General features: G+C 41.2%; 3 protein-coding genes across 3 annotated transcripts; 2 read left to right on the plus strand and 1 right to left on the minus strand.

The window, feature by feature from the left end:
- Positions 1-2856: 2856 nt before the first annotated feature.
- Positions 2857-7184, plus strand: hapstr1a (HUWE1 associated protein modifying stress responses a). Its single transcript, XM_070923064.1, has 5 exons — positions 2857-3052; positions 4157-4237; positions 4927-4994; positions 5170-5380; positions 6868-7184. The coding sequence occupies exons 1-5, from the start codon at positions 2857-2859 to the stop codon at positions 7182-7184; spliced, it is 873 nt and encodes a 290-aa protein (XP_070779165.1).
- Positions 7185-12203: 5019 nt separating this feature from the next.
- Positions 12204-15800, minus strand: dctn5 (dynactin 5). Its single transcript, XM_070923332.1, has 6 exons — positions 15644-15800; positions 15397-15465; positions 15191-15309; positions 14273-14384; positions 13349-13451; positions 12204-13259 (listed from the first exon to the last, which is right to left on the minus strand). The coding sequence occupies exons 1-6, from the start codon at positions 15689-15691 to the stop codon at positions 13162-13164; spliced, it is 549 nt and encodes a 182-aa protein (XP_070779433.1). The 5' UTR covers positions 15692-15800; the 3' UTR covers positions 12204-13161.
- Positions 15801-16257: 457 nt separating this feature from the next.
- On the plus strand, positions 16258-19287 carry ndufab1b (NADH:ubiquinone oxidoreductase subunit AB1b). The gene is made up of 4 exons (XM_070923585.1): positions 16258-16457; positions 17922-18041; positions 18160-18247; positions 19172-19287. The coding sequence occupies exons 1-4, from the start codon at positions 16287-16289 to the stop codon at positions 19261-19263; spliced, it is 471 nt and encodes a 156-aa protein (XP_070779686.1). The 5' UTR covers positions 16258-16286; the 3' UTR covers positions 19264-19287.
- The last annotated feature ends 5435 nt before the right edge of the window (positions 19288-24722 follow it).

The following is a 24722-nucleotide window of genomic DNA, read 5'->3' on the forward strand; positions in this document are numbered from 1 at the left end:
CTGAAATTAGCTAAATCAATCCGGCTTTACCCCGGGAAATGTGGGGCAATAATACAACGTACAGCACGACCTGCACCTTGAGGAACAAATACCCTGTTTATAGCTAGCGTTTAGCTACCTGACACTAGGCAGCCAACTGGTGATATAGGTACAACAACAATGAAAACAAAGGCTCATTTGCTATAGACACACATTCAACAACTTTGCCTGCGATATCCCCAGTCCGTGTGCTCCTCCGATTGTCCCTCGTCTGGGGGAGAGCGTAGGAAAAAGCTATCCATTCAAACCAGTTTCCAATACGGAATAGCACTAATGTTGATTTGGAAGTTCGCGGAGACGAGAGCTGCCACGGCCCGACATAAACCAATTCCCCCAAACCGTCCCTATCACGATAAACGACAAAAAGCGGCACTTCGTTGCATTTATAGCTAACCTCTTGGTTCTTATGAGGAATGTGCCCGGTCATACAACGTTAGCCTGTGCTGTGTGTGGCTCTCAATCCGCTCCTCCCGTGGTTTGTGATGTGTTGAGAGTCTGAGGTAAATCTCAAAATGGCGGTCGCGCTCTTCTCTGAAATGTCACATCCGCATGGAGATCCAAACACTGGCCCATCCCCGGCCAGGTTCACATCCATGTTAAATGATCGGGATCAGGCGATAAAATATAACTACTAATAACAATTATTAGATGAATGGAAATTATAGGAATGACAATACAGGGCTAGGCATACTGGTGACTGTAATTTGCATCGGGGCCCCAATCACTGATTTACAATGATGGTAACGGGAAAAATCATTGTGTGAATGTGGAAACAAACTAAAGTACTGAAATAAGTAAATACGTTTACTCAATTAATTCAATTTTTACACTTCTTTCTTTTTTCTCCAGTGAACTGCAAAAAAATAAGTTACTTTTTACTGGGCATTATTGAACGGCTGTAGTTATGCTTGCACATTAAAATTGTATGACTAAAACTACCAGTATACTACCTGCAGCATATATCATACCATTAAATAAAAACACATTGTGTCCATTAACAGGGAGCAGGGAGCTTCTACAAGTAGAACATGAATGCAGGATTTTTACTTCAATGCAGTATTTTTGTATTGAGGTACAGCATTTCAATATGCTACTCTCCCCTAATATTATTTCTTAGGGGACCTGCACTCTGTTGTAGCTCTTTGTCAAGTGATTTAAAAGGATCAACAATGAGCTCCTTTTCGACAGCTATTATTTTCTATAATTAGTTCGATTTACTTACCACTTTAACTTGGATTTACCAGCTCATTTATTTAAAAACGTATTTAATTTGTATTATTTTATTCAATATAAGTGTGATACAGCCTGATCCTGCGATGCTCTTCAAATTGGTCTGTGTTTACTCAAAAGTTTTTCAATGGTTGTGTCACTGCAGGGCCTCTTTTGATGTAAAATATTGTATTACTCACGGTTTAATTAAAGCATATCTAGCCACCAAAAGTAGCCTGCAACCTTTCTCTTATATGACCATTTTCACTTATTTCGCATATTGCGTCAATATTAGTTGAGTAAGTAGGTCTACATAACACATTGGATGTCATGTGCTGTGGAGAAAAGCACAATTTGGAGTATTTCTTTTTCAGTTTTTAAGTATATTTAGTATAGGCCTTTTTATTATTCACTAAATAAATAAGCTAACATTAACACATAAAAAAGCAAATCATAATAATAATTGCGGCAATAGAAGCTGTCATGCAAACCTGTAAATCAATTACAACAATACTACAATAAAGCCACTTTACTCACTGGTGAAACGTACCAACTCTTATATAACTGAATATCATCATGAGTTATAGCTTTATCAAAGCAGTGGCCATTCTGTTACTGACACTTAGCTGAACCATATCTGCAGTGCTGAGACCGGACCATCCGTAAATGAAACAGACAAGCCTTCAGATTTTGAGTAAATGGCACCATCGAGTGGGAAAAAACAATACTACACTCGGACTTGGTCTTAGACACCGTCGCAGTTAGGCTTATTATAATAACTGACTCATTCTCCCCGTATCTAATCTCATTTCATGTTTTGTGGTGTTCATTATTCAAGCATTGTTTTTTATTTAATTTAGCATACCAAAAACTCTATTCTCATACTCACTCATCACTTGTAGAGTGTTCATGGGTGTCGCCTAATATTAGAGGCAAGTTTTGCTGTTGTCAAAAGATAGAAGTTTATATGGTTAAGACAGTTCTTTTCTAGCCTGTAGGTTATGAATTAATTAGAGGGGGCGATAAATAAGCTCACAAAAGATTATTATAATGATGATAAACTATTTTAATTTTTACGTATTACATGATGTATTATTATATTATTGCATTATATTATATTGTATTTCATTATCTTATATTATATTATTAGTGGTTTAATATATTTTTTTTAATTCTAAAAGCAGTTTTCATGGTAAAACTTGCACTCTCTTACAAGCTTTAGTAATGGGGAATTTTCACTGAGGTTCTTTTGTGTCAATGCTGTGACGGACGTGTCGGAGAGCCAATGAAATTCTGAGCAAAGACCTCTAGCCCACCCTGCAGTGCTCATGCCGCCAATTGTCATTGACATCTAGTGAGATAGGCGGGATGAAGCGCATAACAGGGTAGTCTGCGTTGTATATATCCCGACGTCGGCAACTAGGAGAAATAGTTAGCAAAGCTTATCTTCACAGATGGTAGTAATAGAGAGCAATGTTTTATTGTAGTGCGAAATAGTACAACGCTAACAGTATTCATGAATTTGCTCACATAATTCTTTATACAGTGTCCAGATATTAATATTTTAACACATTAAAAGCGCAATTTCATCGAGTTTTGGTGCATTAAATGGAGGAGAAGAAGGAAGACGGAGACTCGGAGATACAGGAACACGGACCCGAGCACTGGTTCTCAAAATGGGAGCGGCAGTGTTTGGCCGAAGCGGAGCAAAGGGAGCCAAGCGAGGAGGAGGCCGACAACGACCAAGATAAACTGTGGCATCTCTTCCAGAACTCGGCCACTGCTGTGGCACAGTTATACAAAGGTTCAAACCAGCGCTTTCTGTTTGTTTGTTCGCCTAACGATACTTATATCGCCAGTGTGCCTTTGGCTTGTTGGTTAGCAACCTGGCTACCTACTGTGAACTAACGTTAGCGTCAGTATTGGTAGAATGCTAACTAGCTCGTTAGCAAACTCGCTGGCCAGTACTGGGTAACGTTTACAGCTGGTTTTGCAATGCTAAATTTAGCTAGCTTGTGTCAGCCAGTGTCAAAAATTAGTTATGAACCCGAATCTAGTGTTATTCATCTGTTTCGACTGTTAAACAACCATAGCCAGAATTACTTACAACATTAAAGTAGCTTAAGTTATCATGAATTCCTTTGTCAATAAGCTAGCTTGTTGACACCAAGTTAGACAGCAGCGTATAGCTAACGTAACATTAGCCAGGCTAGTTACAAAATGGCGATGGTAACAACAATCGTAGCTACGCGACATTCCCAGATGACAGTCTCTTGTACACTGTCACTATAACCATATGTTATACCGGACGCGACTAGTTGTTGAAATGTGCTGTAAAGATATAAAGTGAATAGCACATAGGTGTGCACTTGCGTTTAAACGCCCGGTTTGCTGCTGAGTGAGCAGTTTGTTTTGCAACGCGTAGCTAGCAATATAATCACAAAATGGCGAGGATAGTATTGGTTCGCTGTGGAAATATTGGTTTGTCTACAATCTGCTATGGCTGTGTTGTTCTCAGACATAATAAATTCCTGTCCAAATCGACAGAGCTCGACTGTTAAGTCTATCCGTGTTTGGCATGTATGTTTGACATGGCTTTGCAACTTTACTGCTGAGAGGGCAGTTAAGTTGGTGTGTCGGTGCTTTCTTGCTAGACAAGCTGCTGCCAAGCTGGCCATCTAGCGCTGGCTGACAGTTATTTTTATGCCAAACCCTGTTCATGCGATTGTAGATGCAAGACAAAATGGCGAATGAAAATGATCTTCACTTCAGCCCTATAATTTCCAAGCTGTTGTACCTCTCAGATGTTTTGTTGTCTTTTGGTCACATTAATCAAGGTTGCTTGCTTTCAAATTGCGGTCGCAAATCATGTATAGAAATCAAACATATTTCCCTTTTCCTCCCACAGACAGAGTATGTCATCAGCAGGGCCTATCATTGTGGGTGCCATTTCAGAACTCTGCTACAGCAGTTACCAACCTCTACAAAGGTACCTAACCACATCCCTCTTCTCTCCATCTTTGTGCTTTATAGCTGAATTTATTGATCTACTAACTATTACACCTACAGTTGTTTTGTGCTTCAGTCCATCAATAGCTGGCTATCATTGTACTTTGCAAATGTAGACATATTTTTATTGACGGGCTCATCCAACAAATGGTCAACAGGTTATTATCACCTTTTAACAGCTCCATATTGATCAGTCTGTCACAGGGCTTATGGGTTTTTGTATGTCAGTGAAAGACATGTTAATTGTGCAGTAGAAAAAACACACTTCATTTTAAGACTGGTTTAAGTGTCAGGAATTTACGAGTGAAATAGAGGTGATTTGTTGTAGTAAGAACAAGCTACTGTACTGGGCTTGACTCTTAATTTGGCACACTACCTCTCTAAAAATGGGCAGTGGATTCGAAGGTATAGTAGTGCTAGTGAGTAGTTGGCACCCTCTAGAAGTAATTTGCTCTTTAAAAGCTGCCAGTCATGTGGTTTTTTCATGTTTTCACAAAACATACAGAGCTGAAAGTATAACCTATACATAATGATCCACCACACTTAGATTTCCTCATGGGTTGTGGTCTTGAAACTAAACATTGTCACTGTTAAAGGTACCATACATATTCGCTTGGCTCTGGAATACACAATAATGTTCAATTATTTTTATGTCTTCCACCATCACAGAGAGCGTGGAGGCCCATCAGAGAAGCTTTGATCGGGGCATCCAGATAGGCCACCAACGCCGTAATAAGGTGAGTGTAGTGTGAGGCATCTCCTTTCTCTTGTATCTGGACAAAGTACACCTCCCTGTCATTTTTATACATTAAGGAACCAGATGCAGACTACATTAGGTTTACACAACAGGGGTATTGCAAAAATTGTAAAATTAAACCTTGCTTAACTGATCACTATTGTATTGGATTGCAGGACATGTTGGCCTGGGTGAAAAAGCGTCGGAGAACTATCCGCAGGGAGGATCTTATCAGCTTTCTATGCGGCAAAGCACCACCACACAGGAGTAGCAGGGCCAACCCCCGGCTGGCCATGGTGGCCCCCAGCCGGGCTAATTCACCAGCTGAGACTGGCTCATCTGTAGAAGCAGACCTCCAGCCCTTCAGGGAGGCAATAGCACTGCATGGTTAGTATGCCATATATCTTACACACCAGTGGTCATTCTAGCCACCTAATCAGAAACTTAATTTACAACCCAGGAGGCGGCTACATTGTTGAATAGAAAATCAGTGGTAGTGCTGATCTTTAAGGCTAGTCTAGAGGACCACTGATGTTGCATATCTGTTTTTGTGTGTGGGCAATTGTGGGTGGGACCTACTGATTCCACAAATTTAATAGATTTAAAGTTTGGCAACGTACTACAGAGTGTTTGTGAGATAGGGTCTTTCATATGAGGAAAAAATTTTCAAGTATCAATTGGATCATTTACTAACATACAGGTTATGTTGTAGTCTAAGCACTGAACTGCAGTATGTTAGTTTGTGACAGTGGTTGTTTGTGTGAGAAAGCATGCTTGTCCTTCAGTCATCGTACTCTGCCACATGTGACTCAGAGATAAGGGTATGTTGTGCTCGGGTGTGTAAGTATTGGCCAATGGTGAAAGAGGGCCTCACTTTGTTAGCCCCTCCTATGTGTGTTTGTGAGAGGGAACATCTCACTAAACCAAAAGCCAACTAGTTTTATGCTGACCCTGGTCTTTAAATGTGCAGATGCTGCTGTATTTTGTCATTTGTAATTCAGTTACATTACAGTATGTTGGTATCTCTGTTTTGCTGTCAGCGCGGTTGAATATTCAGAACTTTATCGGAAGGTCCCCACATGTTAAAGGGGCCATTTTAGGGTGTAGCTGAGGTTAGGGTGGATGATGTTAGGCATTTGCTGGTTTAGGTTACAGAGACACACACGTTCGGTCTGTGTCAGGAGGTTTCAGTGTGTCTCCTTTCTCAGTTATCAGATACCTTTTGCATTTCACCACCTGTGTTTTTGTGTGCTGGGACTGACAATCATTTTGATTTACATAGACAAATTGCATTTCACATTTCTGTTAACTGCTTCCTCAACTCTCTCAGACAATCAGATTCACAGATTTGTCTTTAGTGTGGTAACATCATGCACGGTTGCTGGCGGAAATCTTACTGCAGTCGTGCACGTTTTTTACTTCTGTGGGAGTAATTGTGTTCAACCTAAGTAGTGGCAATAAGTGGTGAACCATGTGTTTGTGAGATGGTTGCTTCAAATGCTGCTTTTATACTTAAAAGCTTTTCATCACTGACATGAAAAAAACAACTTTTTTAAAAGACACGCACATACCATCTCTCCACCCAAGTGTGTCAATTCCACTGTGATCAGACAGTTGCCATTTGGGGTCATACAAATATGATCAGTATTGGATTGATGCTTGCTTACTTGTGATTTAGCTTGCCTCATAGAGAAGTCAGTAAATAATGGTTGAAGATGCTCCTAAACATTCTGCTGTGTTGCACAAAGTTACCTAAAGACTTTTGTATTTTTATTCAGGTTATCAAGTTTTTCATCTCTTATTTCTCCATATAGTGATGCCGTTTGTCTGTCGCTGCTCTCTCTTCTCTATCCCGTCTCATCCTCCTTCCACAGGTCTGAGTGGAGCCATGGCGAGTATCAGTGTGCGCTCCGGTGCCCCAGGGTCTCCCACGCACGTGAGCGGGAGCAGCAGCAACGGAGGTGGTGCTGGCGGAGGTGGTTCCTCCGGGTCTGGTCCGGTGTGCCGCAGCAGGCGCAATGGGCTCCAAGACGTCGACCTGAACACTTTCATCTCAGAGGAGATGGCGCTGCATCTGGACTCTACAGGCTCTGCCTCTGCTGGAGGGGGAGGAACCAGGAAACGAAACTCCACCCAGTGTAGTGATGTCATCACAGACTCCCCTACGCACAAACGCAACAGGATGATCTGATCTGCTGCCTGCCTATGTGTGTGAGGGGGTGGGGGGAAAGCCTTCAAAGCCAAGGCTAGGAGAGGGGTATGGATGGGCGTATGTGGGACAGATGCGCAGATGGACAGACAGACGTTTGGATGCCTGGCTGTGCAAAAGAACCCAGGCTGAAAAAGAAAACGGGGACTGAAGGTCTCAGTTCAGTCTATTCAGATATTGAATGATTCAATTCCTTGTCTCCTTTCCCTACACTATTACTACAAATCACTGATCTGCAATCAGAACACTTAATGAGTGTGTTGGCGACTGGGAGGTCTGGACGACATCACACACTCCTCAGACATCGCTGCCCTGGAAAGGAGACAACGAAGGAAGTCACCGACTCATTATGGGATGCAGATAGTTCTCAAAGGGGTGAAAACGCACTGTGCTGCTCGACAAGTAAAAGCCACTTGATCCTCGACACGTTTGTGCCCTTCCCTCCCTTAACCTCACTCATCCTCACCCACCACCTTAATAAGGAAGTGAGGGCCATGATCAAATCGTCTCACTCAGTGAATCAAGTTGCTCGCCAAATGTTGGACCCAGCTCTGTCAAGAGACTCACCTCTGCGTCAAACAACCCAGCTGTTCTTTCTGTTACTTCATCATTGCAGCTCAGTGGTGGAGCTAAATGTCCAGTAGGAGTGCATCTGTGGCACCATCCTGCCTCACCTTGTAACCAGTTAACATTTCTCTGGCTGCTAGGTTGACACCATGTAACAGCAAGCCTTTGATGTTTGGACATTTAGACCTTATTCTCTGCTAACTACTCTGCTTCAACAGTGGCTTGATTTGGTTCAGCCAGTCGCCCTTTTGGTTTTTAGTTCTTCAACCACAAGTGTTAAAATTCTAGGTTTGTTGCCACTGTTTGCAGCAGTGATAGCCAAGTTAATTTTGCGTTCTTTCTCCACCTTGTTTTTTTGTTGTTGTTGAGGATAATGGAAAGGAAAACATATTTTTTGTGTGTATACAACTTCTCTCCCCCTTTACCCCTAGTCTTATTACAAAAGCAGCTGCTGATGAGTTGCAATAAGGATTTTTGCACTTAGCTTTCACCTCTAACTCATGCAAACAAATCGACTCTTCCATTGTATCCCAGTTGTAGCCTTGTCCAGCCCAAAACAGGCCCTGCTTGTGGTCGGTCCACACATTGCTTAGCGGTTGGTGCTTAGAAAAAGTAAACACTTGGTAGGACTAGAAAAGGAGCTCTCGCGCACACCTCTGGTTCCAACAACTCTTCAAAAGTGTTTGATCAAGTTGTGGAGCGTTATCGCGTGTGGGCTCTACTTGTATTCAGAGACTCTGAGCCCTTCCCTGTCTGACAAATGACTTAACTTATTGGAAGATAATCAGTGCTGTAAAGAATGCATAAATCACAGAAATGTTCTCTCAAAGGTAGCGTTTCTCAACAGACCCACCAAACATGCCAGATCATTTGGTGCCAGTGTCTGATCGGGTGTTCGGTCACTGTCTGCTTTTCGTATAAGGGTAGTGTGCATTAATAAGACGTGGATGGGTTTGATTTTACTTGGTACAGGATGATGCAACTCGGGGCTTGATTCATTCTTGAAATGGTTGTTGCCCTCCATCCTTCTGTAAGGGAGTAGAGCAGGAGACACTGATATCACATGAGTCAGAAATGTGGGTACATTTAGCAATTTGTAAAGTAATGTGAACTGGTACTGTACTGATCTTTGGCTTATTTTAGGGTGTTACCAAAAGTTTATTAGAGTTAAATCTAAGCTTGTTTGTGGGCGTGATAAACTCAATTGTTGGAATATGCTTTCATTTAGCATAGGAAGCTAACAAAGTGTAAATGATCAAATAAACTTGAGTTGTCTTGTTATTAAACCAATTAGAAGTATTTCCAGTGATGCCCTGCCGTAGTAGTGATACAGTGAGTTGTCAGTGGGGCGTAAACCCCTCCACCTGTAACACCCGCTGTAGCTGACTTGTGTAATGTCAATGTCTCCTCCTCGTTTTTCCTAATTTTTGTTGACTTCACTCCCCTTCACCTTTTTATGACCTGAAATGTGGGTTTTCTTCTGTTGTATAAAGCATGCCAGTTTTTAACTTCTGTTACATTTTGGTCACAGATTTCATTTTTGCGTTTATAGGTTGGCTTTTATATTCATACATGATTACTGGCTTGTCAGTGAAAGAAAAGCACCAGGCTGAGATGTGTTGATTCTGTCGAGATGAATGAGTTCTGCGTTTAGGAGTTTGTTCTTTCATACAAGTGAAACCACTGAATTAGACTAATGAATGGAAACCTCCATTTTGGGAAAGCGGGATTAGAGTCGCCCAAAGAGAGCCTCTGATGACTGTGAAGGAGGGCCAACAATGAATTCAGTGAGGCCATGTTGCAAAAAAGCAAACCGTGTCTCATAAGTTCTGGGTAGCTTCAGCTATCACAGCTCTGATGAATAATGTAACATAGGAAGGATCCATGTTTCTTGCCCTAAAAATCACATTTAGTCCATCGCAATTTCAGACTGTGGCAGAATGTGGTGTTCGGTGCCGGCAGAGGATTGGAGATGGAGTGAATCCCGAGGCTCATCCACACGCTCTTCATTAAATCGGAGGAATGCATTTAGAATATTTTAGTTGTTTTCTTTCTCCAGACACTTAACTCACTGTTTTGTGTCTAACACTCCACATTGGCATTGGTAGCATTCATGGCTGAAACCAAATGGCGCGTTCAGTTACAAATTAGTCGCTATAACCTCCCTGTGTTTCTGTTGCATGACAACATGTCAGTTAAAGGGAAGATGTGTTTGCTGACAGGAAAAATGAACTAAAATTAACACCATCAAAGGATGTTTTTTTTTCTTTTCTCCAAAGGCTCGACTAAAGAGTTGGCTACGAGCAGGATCTTTCCCATCTCATTGTTCAACCTGCGGTGTTGACCTCCATTGATTAGCCTGGTTATAATAGAGGGGGCACTTTGTGTTTTTCTTTTCTTCCCCTGAGCCAGTCACCGGCCTTCATCCACATTGTTTCAACAGGCTGACTCATGCCATGTGTCTCTGGAGCCAACACTATTATCAGCTGTTTCTTGATACTTATTTGTTTAAAAAGTAATAAATGGCTAATCTATATACTTAACATTTAATTGTTGGTATGATATATGTGGTTCACATTGTAAAAGAAATAAAACCATTGAGTTGCAATTGGATGGACTATGTTTCATTAAAAAAAGGAGAAAATGCAGAGTTTTGTTTTTATTTGGTTGCTTTTTAAAAATTGGATGTGCTTGACATTTAATAACGGTTCTTTACTTTTGTTGCACACAGGCGTTTTATCTGTGAACTTGCAGCTCTTGAACTCTTGGAAAAGCAGTAAGACAAGTCACATTTGCTCAAAGCAAACTTCTCCAGTCAAAATGTAGGAAGTTTAGTTTTTCTGTTCATTCCTCGCTGTGTTTGCAGATATATTTTGTGAACTCAAGAACTTGCCCCGCAGGTTCCCCCTATAGACAGATCTGGTCGGATTGTGCAGACTTGTGACATGTAAGTGTCAAATGAGGAGCAGTGTGCAGGTAAAGAATAGTTTGTCCTTTTGTAGTGTTTGTTTCTGTTGATTTGTCGAAGGAGGTCCAGAAGAAAAAAAAAAATTGACTGATTTGTATGTTAGTTAGAGAGGCCGTTTAATGTTTTAAGAACTGTGTCAGTCATCGGCTTTCACTGCACAGATCATTGATCAGCTGGCATTTACAGGTGGAAGCAAACATGTGAGTCATGAATTTGAAATATTGTGCAACTGTAACTGAAGCAGATCTGGGATTTTTTTTCCTTTCAGTTGTTGTGAGTTGTGGTTTCGGAGTTTGTGACCTCATTTCTGGACTGAGCTCTTCAAGTGTCACAGAAATGTCATTATTAGATGAGCGTTCATCTTAGGATGAAGTCCTGCTTCAGGCCACTAGGGGGTGCCAGAGTACCACATTAGAAAACTTTGCAAATTGAGCTTCTGTGATGAGGACATTTAAAATGATAAGCCTGTGAAGTTTGCCACCCTGCTCTGATATTCAAGTGTAGCGTTTTCATCACATGATGATGAAGACTGCTGTCCTGAGTCTGTCTCTAAACTTTTCTACTATCTTAAAGGTTCCCTCTGGAGTTTTTGACCTCTAGTAGGGCTCCGCTGGATCCCCATCTTTGTTTAACTTGTGCAAAACACACGTGTACCTGCGGGAGATGCCATTAACAGTTTCCAGCCAATAGTTTCACACTCTTCCACTCAATAAGCCGTCAGAAATACACAACAATGCGCCAACAGAGGCAGAAACGGAGACCGCAAGTAAGCGCTGATGTAAACAATGCAGGACTCAAAGGTCAAATTGGCTTTGCAAATGTCTCACGTGGAAAACATGTTTGTCAAACTTCAGGGATACACAGTGTGTTTTGGTATCACTGAAAGTAAACATAAATTGTGTCTGTCTACAAGAAAACTCCCTTTTAAAGGTGCTATCTACTAGCTTATAAGTGCCCTGTGCTATTTTTTTGTAAATGTCAGTGTTTTCTTACCAAAACACACTGAGTGTATCCTTGAGGTGTAACTAACATGTAGAATGCATTTCTTTCCTCATTAAACATCTGCAAGGCTGATTATTTGAAATCAATTTGAAATACTGCATTATTTACATCCATGTTTACTTGCTTGCAGTCTTCTTCCTCTCTGCCTTTGTTGGCATATTGTTACACATCTTTGTTCATTACGCCACCAATTGACAAGTGGAATAGGATGAAACCAGGGACAGTAAAGAGCATTACAAACAAACGGACCCATTCATAAAAACATTGCTCCAGAGTACCTTTTTAAATTAAAACAATTAAAAAGAAATGGACAGCTCAGTCTTCATATCTGTTGTATAAACATACATTACGATCCAAGATAGATGCTCTGGAGCTGGTATTATAGTGAGAGACCTAAAGAAAAAACACAGTAAAAGGTGAAGTAGCGAACAGTTTTGTATTGTAGAGGACAAGACCGAGCCGAGCCCATATGAGGCAGATTTTAAAGCATTTATATTTATTTAATAGCGGCACTATTTTAGATGTTGGCTTTTTGTTTTTTGTTGTATGCTCACAGAAAATGACAAAGGCAAAGCGCAGAGGGTCCTGCACAACATAATCAAATTAGCATTGCAGTTGATCATTTGAAACCTAATGAAATGAAAATACACACATTATTAAATAAGTTTTGTGACAAACGACATAAGCCAGTGAAGGAGAAAGCAAACAAAACACAACATACCTTCTTCATCATAAGAAATAAATTGACAGAGACTAAAACAACAATACCTGTATGATGAGTGTACTGCTCTGTTGCCCAAATGAACTGTGGACATGAATGATGCGCATGTACAGCCAACTTCCTCAAACACAATTGTTTTGGTCCATGGGTGTCAAACGGTATATTACAAGCTGCGTTCCCACACCTCCACCTCCTCATCTTCACTTCCAGATGCTGTCAGAGAGCCAAGATTGTGATTATCAGCAGCCACGCAGAGGTCCTTGAGTTTCTCCACAGCACGCTGACCAGACTACATGAACATACTTCATTACAAAATTAAAGCAGAAATAAAAACAACTAAAACTGAGTCCCTGTAGTTCAGACTGGCTGGGATGGTAAACATGAGCGTGCTGTGTGCAGTTTAGTAACAACACCTTAGCGGACCTCTGGATTTAAAAGACTCATTGCAATTTGGAGCTGCAAACATACAAGATTTCCTTCTGCAGCTATATCAGATTTTATTCATTATGTGCTCTTCTAATACTCATAAACTAGAATCATATAAGGGCTCTCAACAGGTTTGTCCTTGGGCAGAGAAACTGGGCATCTGGGAGCAGAAGGATAGAAGGTGAGATCTCAGGGTCCATTTTAGTCTGATGAGAGACCCCGACCTGGAACTGGCTGGAAAGGGTGTGGATCCTGCCAAAGGTTTGGGGCAGGACTCAGATCTGGCTGAGGGGCAGGAACTTCTGGTAGTAACTCTTGGTTACGTCAATCATCAGGTCCTGCGTGCACTCTGGGAGCTCTCCTGAAAACAGGCCTAAGAGAGAGAGAGAGGCAGACGAACACAGGTTAAGATCGATAGATAAACAGGAAGTGTCAGGTGTGTGTTTGTGCGGTGTAGCTGACCTGGGCACCCAGAAAAGACGGTAAAAGGTGGCACCACGGTCTCCGGAGGGAGCACGGTGTTGTCTAAGATCTTGCAGCAGTCCTTCAGCACACAGCGGCGACCCTGCGCACAATACACAAAACAATTTAACAAACATATGTTTTAACTGACTCCATGCTGCTTGTTACACAATAACAAACAATGCATGGGGGGTGTTCAGAACAACAGAGCAGTAAGCATCCTCATGGTGTAAAAGAAAACTGGGCTGAGTTGAAGTCTTGTGCTTATCAGGGACCTAGTTACAGTTTTGTTATCCGTCAATACAACTTTGAATCCATTTGTTGGGATTGTGTCTACTAAATCACACCTGTATCAACAATCACAGTGAAAACACATGTAGCACAAAATACCAAAAAGCTACATGATATTTTCAACATAATGAACTCAGATGAAGATGAGAAGAATCATAAGAATATATTTGTTTATAAGGGTAGGTAGCATTAATCCCAGAATGTACTTTTTCAGGGATAATAGAATAATAAAAATGTATGCTGCATATAAACCATTGTAAATTGTTTCTACTTTACATTATCTGTTGTTTATCATCAAGTCTTGCGCAGCCAAGTATCTATCCTGTGGAATCTAGCAAGGCAGTGGTAATTAAAGACTTCTACACTGCAATAACAGCAAAAAATGTTATTAAATCAGTTTAATTTCATATTGCATCTCAGGTCTGAGTCTGCTCAGAGGAGCCTGTCAGCAGATCATCTGAACATGACTACCATGTGACTGTTTCCCAGCGGGCAAGAGGACACTCTGCTTCTGTTTGTGTCCTCTCTCACTGCGGCAGAGCTTTCTCTCTCTCTTTACACATGGTTTACTTTTTCCATTGATCAGCTTGGTGGTGTGTGTGTGTGTGTGTGTGTGTGTGTGTGTGCACTCACTATGACACAGTTCTTGCCAATGTGGACGTAGGAACCAATCTGTGCTGCGTTGACCACACAGTCCTCCTCGATGAAGACGTGGTCTCCGATGTGCAGCGGGAAGAACGCCACTCTGAAGGGAGAGATGGAGGGACACAAAATAAATCTGCCTGTTATTTCCTCACACAAATATGGCCGGGTGGTACGACTATTTGCTGTATGGTGCTCTGTTGTACACCTATGGAAATGATTAGTTGACTGATAAGATGACTGGCAGAAAACAATATGCTATGATTTTTAGAATTGATTGTTTCAGTAATTTTCCAAGTAAAAATGCCAAACTCTGCTGATTCCAGCTATTCTGTGAGGCCTTGCTGCTTTTCTTTGTCTTATATGATCATCAAATGAATGTCTTTGGGTTTTGAACTATTGTTTGGACCATACAAGACATTTTAATCTGTCACCAGTTTTCATTATTGTTCCTCACATTTTATAGACAAAATTATTAATAGAGAACATAATCTGCAGATCAATCTATAATGATAACAGTTGTTAGTTGCAGCTCTACAATTGTGTGATGTACTGACATGGTATTGGCATTGAGATTTGGTTATTGTAATATTGTACCATAATTTGGAAGTCTCTGGTCTTAAAGGCTGCATTATATTTAAATGAAGTGTCTGAACATATATGACTGTTCTGCATTAAATAAAGAATAAATGCCTCTGGTTGATGGTCCATTCATATCCCGATTATTAATATATTCTCAGTGACTATATCATCTGCACATAGTTTAAACGGTCTGAAAGCAACACCAGACATACCTAAGTTATCATCACATTTTTGAGTCAAAACATATGAATAACATTACAATATTTGGTTTTGTGAATTCGGGCCAGCTCTAGTCTGAATGTTTGCCATAAGAAAAGGATGCCTTACCCTTTGCTGAACTTTTTAAAAGGTGGTCTAATGACGCTCCGGCTCTTCACCACACAGTGTCTGCCCACCCTGACATTAGCCAGGTCGCCTCTGATGATGCAGTCATTCATGACAATAGTCTGGAGGAGAGAACAAACATAACATAAGTGCCCTGACAGAAAGCTGAAAGTTATAATTCCCTGTCAGGCAGGTGTATTTTTCTTTACTTTGCCATTGAGGACGATGTTTTGACTCCCGCACAGCACTGACTGTCTGCTCACTTTGTTGCCAGAAGCCTGGAAAAAACAACAGAATTGGTTAATGGTTATGTTAAAGTGTATTTCTGTCTTAATTGTCTAAACTGAGCACAAACAATGATTTCAGTTATCCAACGCCCAACGCCCCGTTCAGCTTCAGTTAGCCAAATAGCAAGTGACTAGCTAGCTAACAACGGCTTAAAAGCACACACATTACCGTCTCAATGTACTCCGCTTTGTTGTACAGTATTTCAGACAACTCCATGGCTGGGAATTTGGTAAAATATTTAAGACAGTGGGAATATTTTCGTAATAATAACTAACGCATCTATGTGTTTTTGCTCTCTCCTCTGCTGACAGTTTTCTTGGCTTCTCTTCTTCTGTCGATTCTGATGAATGGCTTTTCAGACAATGGGAGTTGAGTGCCAAATCATCGATGAATTTCGTTAAGCCAATGAAACCGTCCACTATCATTTGTTATAGTAAAGATGTATCGTATTAGAGTTCTAAATGTGTACAAAGTGTTAAATCATTCTGCTCCTTAAGGTCATTTAGCTAGGTAATTATTAAACAACTAGTCCGTAATATGATTCTGTGATTGATTGGTCTTCCCTGAGCTGAATCCTAGCTCCTAAGCATTTTTGTATTTTACTTATTATCAAAGCCATTGTTTATAATTATGTATTTTTATGCAGTGTTGTTATTGACTATTTAGCAAATAACACTGCAGAACGCACAAATAAAATAAAAGATGCTAAATGAAAACACAGCTTGTGTTGTGCGCATGCGTACAGCAGGGCCCTTGACCCCGTTTCTTCTTCGCCTTGCACGCTGGGAGCCACCAGTCACTTTTCTCCGTCATGGCGGCCCGTGTCCTGCAGCAGTGTATCCGCTCGCTCGCCCGGCCCTCGCTGAGGCTTTCCTCCGGGAACCTGGCAGTCAGAGCCGCTGCCGCCCCGGCCGCAGCCATCCACCGACCTCTCTCCTTCGCCGCAGACAGCCGGAGGACGCGGTGGCTCGGACAGAGCCGGGTGAGTCTCCGATAACATTGAACTGTCGTGGCCTAGTGTTCGCTGCTGTGACCTACCGACGCCTTTCAAAACTGTAAGGCTAACCTAGCCCGCTAAAAGTTCATGATGGCATGTAAGCATTTTATTTTACCACGAGTGAAAATCTGTTGGTGTGATATCCTGCTTGAAATCCACGTAACCTTGTGACGTTTTATTTTTGGTTACACAACTGCCATGTTTTGCTTGTTGGCTAGCTAGCTAGTTAGCAAAGTTGGTGAGTTCACTGACACACATTAGTGTTGTTGCCTCTCCCTCACCTTCAGTCACATGGATGCCAAATCTTAACCTAAGAGCCTTCTGACATTATATAGCTAATTCTAGCTAAGCAATAGCTAATTCTAACTAGGCAGTAGCTAATTATGTTTTGCCAGATAAGCATGGTGCTTAGAAAAGTAAAGTATCGTTGCAGTGCTGAAGTATATTTGTATTACAAGATGTTGTTATTTGAATTACTGTTTTTTTGGTGTGCAAGCATGATTAAGTATTCATTGATACTGGAATGGCATGTTGCACACAGTAAGGATGATGTCAAGTTAGAAGTGATTTTACCTTTTTATGAAGTCAGTTAAAACTTTTTAGAAGAAAGACAATTGTGAACCATAACAACAGAGGGAAGAATACAAGACAATAAAAACACAAACTCCACATCCGTTCTACAGACAGACACTCGTGGTAACTAATCATAAGATTAAGATAATAGAAAGGTTTTCAGTTTGCTATTGAATGTGGGCACAGTTGTGACAGAGCAAGACCAAAATAACCCTTACTGGATCTGGATCTTACTTTCAGTACAGTTAGGAAACCACCATTTGATAATCTGAGAGGTGAAGATTAGACTGTCGTTGAGCAGGTCAGGGATGTATTCAGGAGCCAAACCAGATACACACAGATGTACTAGGAGCTAATGAAGTCATGTAAGTTTTAGAGTAATGTGTATAACTTTGTTTGTATATGTAGGGAGCTGAAGCCTTCATAATGTTTGTCTGCATAAATTAGAAAAGAGAGTTACAGTAGTCTAAACTAGTGGAGATGAATGCATGAATAAAATAAAACAATGCAATATCCAGATCCGGTATATTTCATATTAACAACACTGGGTGCTGATGTATTGATGATGTAATGTGAATTTATATGTTGCTACAGTGATTATTTGTCCATCCTGAGTGCTTGAAAGCATCCAGACTCTCCTGAATCAGTGTGCTTAACATGCACTCTTGAGCTACAGCCTGTTAACAGTTTGTGCTCATAACATTTTGACCCTCAGACAGGAGGTGAGCATAAATCACTTCAAGCTAATTCCTGAGCTGGTATGTTTCTCTGAATGATGACCACATCTTTGCCCTTGCTGTGCATGTCCATGACCTCTGTCCAGCTTATCCTCCCCGCTCCTGACCCTCTCTTCTTCCTCTCCTTCTTCCTCCTTAGATCCCCTCAGTGGGCGTGTTGTGCCGACAGTATGGAGACCTGCCCCCCCTCACCATAGAAACCATCAAAGACCGCGTCATGTATGTCCTCAAGCTCTACGACAAGATCAACCCTGAGAAGGTGAGAGCGAGCGCCAACAAGAAACCATCAGTAAAAGATGGATGCGTTGTGTCTTTGTTGTGATTATGTGGTTGATTACGCTGTCATCAATAAAAGTGTTTCTTCCCCTGCTCCACAGCTGCAGACATCCTCCCACTTCATGAAAGACCTCGGTCTGGACAGCTTGGACCAGGTGGAGATCATCATGGCCATGGAGGATGAGTTTGGTGAGTGTCTGACAGGGGTGCACAGTATCATACTGCGTGGGAAAATATTACAGTGTGGGTTCAGGCCAGCAAAGAAGAAATCTAATTGTTGGATATGAGTGATGCCTGAACTGCTCAGACTGGAGATGCAGAAGAAGGGCCGCTCAAGAAATGAAGGTGTGATGGACTTCATGTTGTAAAAAATGTATTATGCAATTGCAGTTCTAGGCTAAGGTGTGTTGATTCACTCTACAAGTTTATTTCCAGCTCCAGCTGTTAAAATAAGCAGTTATATTTCAACAGCATTCATGTCCATCAGAATAACAGCACTCTGTTAAATAGAGAAACTCGGTGACTAACAACCATACTTTAGTAGTTTTCTCTTATTTGTAGTCTTTTTTTTTCCCCGCCTTTCATTCACAATTATAAACAGGTCTGCGTTCAACTTTGATGATACATTCTTCAGATAAATGGTTGGAACAGTTAATTTAACTTAAAAGTCTGAGGACAGAGCTGCAACAATTAGTTGATTTAATCGATCGACAGAAAATGAACCTGCAACTATTCTGATAATTGATGAGTCGTTTGAGACCTTTTTTAAGAAAAAAAGTCCCCCAAATTCTCAAATGTGAGGATTTGCTGGTGTATTTATTTCACTGTTTTCTGACATTGTATAGAGCAAAAAAAAGGGCAGATAAATCAATATTGAAAATAATCATTAGTTGCAGCCCTATATGAGAATTTTCTCAATCCTTAAAGGAGAACGTAGTGCTTTTCATTTATCTGTGTGATGTTCTTTAGAGTAGAAACACAGACTATTTAACCGTTCATGCAGGCAGAGAACACGTGCAGCTGCCCGATGGCTGCGGTCTCTGTGGTGCGTTCAGGTGCAACTTTTAATGGAAAATTAACAGATCTTGGGTTCTGTGTGTGTTTCTCCCGCAGGCTTCGAGATCCCCGACGCAGAAGCAGAGAAGTTGATGAGTCCTGAGGAGATTGTACAGTACATCGCAGACAAGAAGGACGTTTATGAATAATCTGTTCTATAGCTCACTACAGAGGCAAGTCTCTCCGTCAGCCATGTTTTCTTTCCTTCACCATCTCGGTCACACACTGTTGCTGCGTTCTGTTTTGCGCTCACCTGTTCCTGTGTAATCACTCATCAATATTGTGTATTCCTTGCAGAGAGGTTGACCCCAGCGTGACCCCACAGGAAGTACTCGTGAAGCAGGCGCCAAACCATTTCTCACTTCCTCCCCGTCAGCTCTTCTGTGCATTGCGGCATTGTTGGCTGCTGTGTCTTGTGTTTAACTGTATTTAAATGAACATGTGCTTTGGGAGCTTGGAGATAAACAAAATATTAAAATATTAAACAAGGTTGTATCACAGTTTTGTTTTGTTCCACCCTGTGGTTCCAATGTATAATTTCTCATGAAAAGATCAATAAAGACACATGCTGTATAGTTCTGTGTCTCTGCTGTGAGATTCATGCCCATAGGGAGCGAGTGCTCCAAACGGTATTCATGTTACAGATGTCTTCAGGATCTTACCTGTACAGGTTTAGGTTAAGTTTAAGTTGTATGTACTAATGAGACATCAGTCTAGTTTGAAAACAGTGATCTATAGTAAAACTGAGCAACACAATTAAGTGATCATTTTTGTCCCAAAACAAATGTTTGAAGGCCAAAGAGTACAATTAGACAAATTTGTATTCATTTTCTTGGTCTTTTCTCTGAACTTTTGTCTTTTTTGTGCAATATTGGATATCAGTGTTTTTTTCCTGTCTGATTAATCATCTCACGACCCTCCTGATTTATTTTGTGACCCTTTGGAGGTGCCCAACCCCTATGTTGGGAACCACTGGCCTTAACTTCTTAACTGTATATAAAAGTTATATACATCAGTGTTAATCAAATCATGTAATAAGTATGTTTTGCTGATAATACTTGTGTACTGTCACTTAAGTAGGTGTTTGAATGCAGGACTTTTACTGACTGGATGCGAGTACTTCTTCCACCACTGGTTCAAAGAAATTATATTTTTCCTTTACCTAATTCCATTTAACTCAGTACAGTTTCACCTGAGACCAAGTAACATTTGGCCACACATGACCAATTTGGATCTCCTATTTTGAGTGACTAATTGTGGTTTACTTAAAGTATAATCTGTCGCTTTAATATAACCACAAGCATCAACATATGTCAGTGACGTTTAGCGACTCGTCTCAAACGGTTTTTACCAAGAAGCAGACGAAGAGAAATGAAGAGCCCAGGAGGCAACCACTGAGTCATTGTTAGTCTTTTATTGAGGGTTGTACCCAAGTTTTACAGCTTTGTATGACGGCTGCAGGAGCCAGAGGGTTACAAACAGTAATCAGTATACGAGTACAGCCAACAGAAGACCTACTACCTACTACTCTACAACCTTAGTACAGATTCTCTTAAGAGCACTAAAATCCAGAAAAATAAGGAGAAAAAAAAATACAGAACAAACCAAGCAACAAAGGAAGGAGAATAAAAAGATTAAATGAAACCAAACAAATAGACAGCATCAGAGGAGACATTCATTATTAGAGCACACTGGAGTTGGTTTTCTATACCTTGTAATATCAGGCGACTTCGTTTTTGTCAATTTTTATACCCATACAAATAAAAGATTGTCCTTCAAAAAGTGCAGTTTCCCCCAAAGTTTAAGATAAAATCCTTTGATGACCCGAGGAAGACGTTTGAAAATAAAAAGGTACTTCCTGTTTTTGTTTGTAAGAGGAAGACTTCCTCTCGTTGATTATAGACACTGTACGTTTATATTCTCATATATATATATATTATATATATATACATATATATATATTATATATAGTTTCAACAGTCTCCCAAAGCAATGTGCATAATAGGTTTACAGGTGATCCAACTACACACTGGATTGATAGAATCTCTATAAAAAAACATTGTAGTTGTGTAAAATTTGCAGTTTCACCGGCCTCGCTCCCCTCGGCGTATCGAGGAGACAAGCTGTGAAAATAAAGAAATGGACTTTGCAAATCTTAACCTGTCCTCCTCTCCTGCTACAACTGGCCCGACGGTTGCTAGGTAATAAAGGTTTTTTCAGTTTTTATTATTATTAATATTATTATTAGTACTAGTAGTACGATTCAACGATGGCACAACATGTTTGAGGAATATTATTGGGAATCCCATCTCAGCTGTGTTTTTAAAAGTTTTTTGGGATTTTTTTTTTTTTTTATTTAAAGAAAGCAAAAAACCCAAGGTGGACATGGAAGCCTGGGTTCAACACTCCACTGCATAGTCTCTCTGAGCGACACCCACCCCTCCCCTCTGTACGGCACCCACCCGCCCCGCCCCGATACCCCGCCCGCCCCACCCACCCACCCACATCTTTGTGCTGGTTAGACTAAAGCTTTTCAGGGTTGGTTTGTGTGTATTCATACTAAATGTAAAATGACAAAAAAGACAGCAGATTCTCACAGTTTTTGTGTTTTTTTCTTTTGTTTGTTTTTTGTGTTTTTTTGTTTTTTTTTTGTGTGTCAAAAAAATAGCCATAGCGCTTTTGATCGACAGTAGGAGCCGTTGGGTGTGTGTTATGATATAATATAGCATTTGCTCACAGGATAGTTAAGTCAAGAGAAAAACAAAGAGTCACATTATTTTTTCTTTAACATTAAAAAGTAGTTGAGTATCACCAGCCAGCTTCCCTCCTCTCCTACCCTTCCTACCCTCGTCTGGCCCTGTTGGGAAGCTGCTTGGCAGCCCTGGGGATTGTACATTGCTCGTGGTGGTTTTCACTTACTGAAAAGGTTTTCCTCACATCATCCTTTTGCAAATGACATTTTTTTTCTTCAAGCATTTAACATTGTCCAGCTTTTTAAATACACATACACACACATACACAACAACCAAAACAAAAAAAAGATCAATCCCTTTCCTTCCCTCTCACCCTCCCTCCTCAATTTGGCATGATAATGTGTTCAAACATACACACACACACAGTTTCTGTATGAGACTGGGGTTTTGCATCTTCCCACAACACACACACACAAACAGTAGATTGGACGAGACAGAAACATAGCGAGATTAAGCTGGGAACCAAAAACAGTAACATCAATGAGAGGCGTTTTACAGACGTTGCTTGTCCCTTCTCTAACAGCAGAGCAATGCTGCCTCCTGAACTGCTGATCAGGGGTCAGTTTTTGTCCCACCAATGGTTAAGGTAAGGATAAAGGAGGGATAAAAAAATGTCCCCAGATCAGCGCCAGGAAAGAAGCATTGACAAAAATCAGAATGAATGAAGTGTAAAATAATTTCAGCAAGAGCGGAAAGGGAATATAGACTATTTAGAGTTCACTTGCCCCAGACCTCCTGTCAGTTTTGTGTTCCCTCTCCTGTAGTTAAGCTTAGGAGTTGGAGAGGGAGAGCTGTTCCTGGATAAGCCAGCAAAGAGGCAAGTGTAAACCCTGTGTCCCTGAAAAGCCAGGAGGAACCAGCCGATCACAAGTCACATCCCCTTGCCTGAGTCACTACGGGCCAACGAGGAGCCTCGCCTCGTTTCAGTCAAGCTACAGACGCGAGCATCTCCATGGCAACGGGCGCCAACGATCATCATGGCAACCAGCCATTGAATACTTATTCAACTACAAAAACAATGAGCAGCGGTTGCTTCACTTGATTTTTCCGTGCAGTGGTTCCATGTTGGAGGCTGATCGAGGCGCAGGCCGTCGTTCATACTTTTGAAACCGTTTTCAGCTACATTCTGGCTCAGCGCCGCCGCCGCTCGGACCACCCGGCCCCAATAACAGGGAGAGGTAAACCTGGAGAGGAGGACCACACCTCCCACTCCCTCACTGGGGCCAACAAAGCACCATCTTCTCTAGTCACAGCACACGCACACACACACACACACACACACACACACTTCCACTTCAGTTGATAACATAGAGACACACACACTTTACCCTGTCACAGTACTCTCAGGGACGCACCTTCTCCCTCAGACAGGCCTGAACTACCCCGCCGTCTGTCTGACCGTCCATCACGGCTTCGCTCTCCGCTCACTCCTCTAATCCACCCAAGTGCAAAATCCAAGGCTCCTCAGTTCAATTTGTCAAATTAAGTTAACTCAAAAACAAATGACAAACATGGTTCAGATGTTCCACTTGATAACATTTGTTAAACGAAACAAAAACAAATACATGAGAGAGATATATATAGTTTAAGCAAAGAGATCTGGAATTAAGTAAACTAATCTTTTTGAATTATTTGGTAGAGAGCAGTTCAATACTGGCACACACCACGGTCAAGTCTGGCTAATACTCAAGGTTCTGTCTCGCTACGTATGCTTTAAAGTTGTTAAATATTCACGGCTAAACTTAAAAACACAACTCAAGCCAACATATCGAGTACTTCTGAAATAAAAACCTATATCGGAGAGGGAAAACACAAGCAACAGGCTTAACACAGAATAATTACACGATGAAGAAAAAGAAATTAAGGTCCATGGCTTCGCTAATGCTGACTTCTCGTTCACACACGCACTCTGAAGCTTTTGTTTTTCCCCGGATATTGTGCATCATAGTAACTAAACAATCACTGGTAGATGGGCGAATCTATTATTCACGTGTATTTTGTCGACAAACGCCACTGGTGGATTTACATTCACACTGTTCTCACACACACACACACACACACACACACACACACACACACACACACACACACACACACACACACACACACACACACAACTCCCACAACCCAACACCTCCCCCTCCAGCGGTAGAACTCACATCTGCCGGTACAGAGCATCCAAACACACACACGATTCATCAGGTCAGGAACTTCAGATGAGTACCCCCCTCCCCCCACCCAAAGAAAAAAAAAAAACAGTACAACAATACAATCATATTCTATTTGTAAACAGGTAGAAGCCACTTGACTTGTTGTTGCATCTTCGGACACAATTAGGATCAAGGCAATGAAATGTGGACGACTTTTGCACTGTTAAAATAGTATCTTCAACCAAAACAAGATTTTTAAAGTTTTTCTTCTTTCCTTTTTTCAAAATACCATTTGTGGCAATGAGAGTGATTAAAAAAAAAGAAGCAAGTAATATTTCGCATTTTTGTTGTACTTAATGAAACACTTAAAACATTTTGTGAAACACGGGAAAAAAAAGAAAAAAAAACGCCTCTCGTAGGCCATGTGAGAGGCTACAGTATGCATAGATACAGATTCGCCTTTCTCTTGGTTTATAAGTCTGACAAGACAGAACATTTTCCACTGACAGTCACACACTCACACGATAAACACTCCCCCCCACTTTTGATTTTTACATCAGTGGAGTGGAGGACTGGAGGAGAGGAGGAGAGAGGGAGCGTTGGGATTTCTACAGCCCGTCCTCCACCCCCCCCCCACGTTAGGACCCCCCCTCCCTCAAAAGACAGCATATTGAAAGCAGTGTGTTGAGCTTCTCCAGCTTAAAG

This window comes from Enoplosus armatus, chromosome 17 (genome assembly GCF_043641665.1).
Source record: "Enoplosus armatus isolate fEnoArm2 chromosome 17, fEnoArm2.hap1, whole genome shotgun sequence".
Taxonomy (NCBI): Eukaryota; Metazoa; Chordata; class Actinopteri; order Centrarchiformes; family Enoplosidae; genus Enoplosus; species Enoplosus armatus.

Excerpts from the sequence above, each read along its gene's own strand:
- hapstr1a (XM_070923064.1), top strand. The coding sequence starts at position 2,857 with ATGGAGGAGAAGAAGGAAGACGGAGACTCGGAGATACAGGAACACGGA. Across the intron at positions 3,053-4,156 it reads TGTGGCACAGTTATACAAAG|ACAGAGTATGTCATCAGCAG; the intron begins GTTCAAACCAGC and ends TTCCTCCCACAG. Across the intron at positions 4,238-4,926 it reads AGTTACCAACCTCTACAAAG|AGAGCGTGGAGGCCCATCAG; the intron begins GTACCTAACCAC and ends CCACCATCACAG.
- dctn5 (XM_070923332.1), bottom strand. The coding sequence starts at position 15,691 with ATGGAGTTGTCTGAAATACTGTACAACAAAGCGGAGTACATTGAGACG. Across the intron at positions 14,385-15,190 it reads TTTAAAAAGTTCAGCAAAGG|AGTGGCGTTCTTCCCGCTGC; the intron begins GTAAGGCATCCT and ends CTCTCCCTTCAG. Across the intron at positions 13,260-13,348 it reads CGTCTTTTCTGGGTGCCCAG|GCCTGTTTTCAGGAGAGCTC; the intron begins GTCAGCTACACC and ends TCTCTCTCTTAG.
- ndufab1b (XM_070923585.1), top strand. The coding sequence starts at position 16,287 with ATGGCGGCCCGTGTCCTGCAGCAGTGTATCCGCTCGCTCGCCCGGCCC. Across the intron at positions 16,458-17,921 it reads GGTGGCTCGGACAGAGCCGG|ATCCCCTCAGTGGGCGTGTT; the intron begins GTGAGTCTCCGA and ends CTTCCTCCTTAG. Across the intron at positions 18,042-18,159 it reads ACAAGATCAACCCTGAGAAG|CTGCAGACATCCTCCCACTT; the intron begins GTGAGAGCGAGC and ends CCTGCTCCACAG.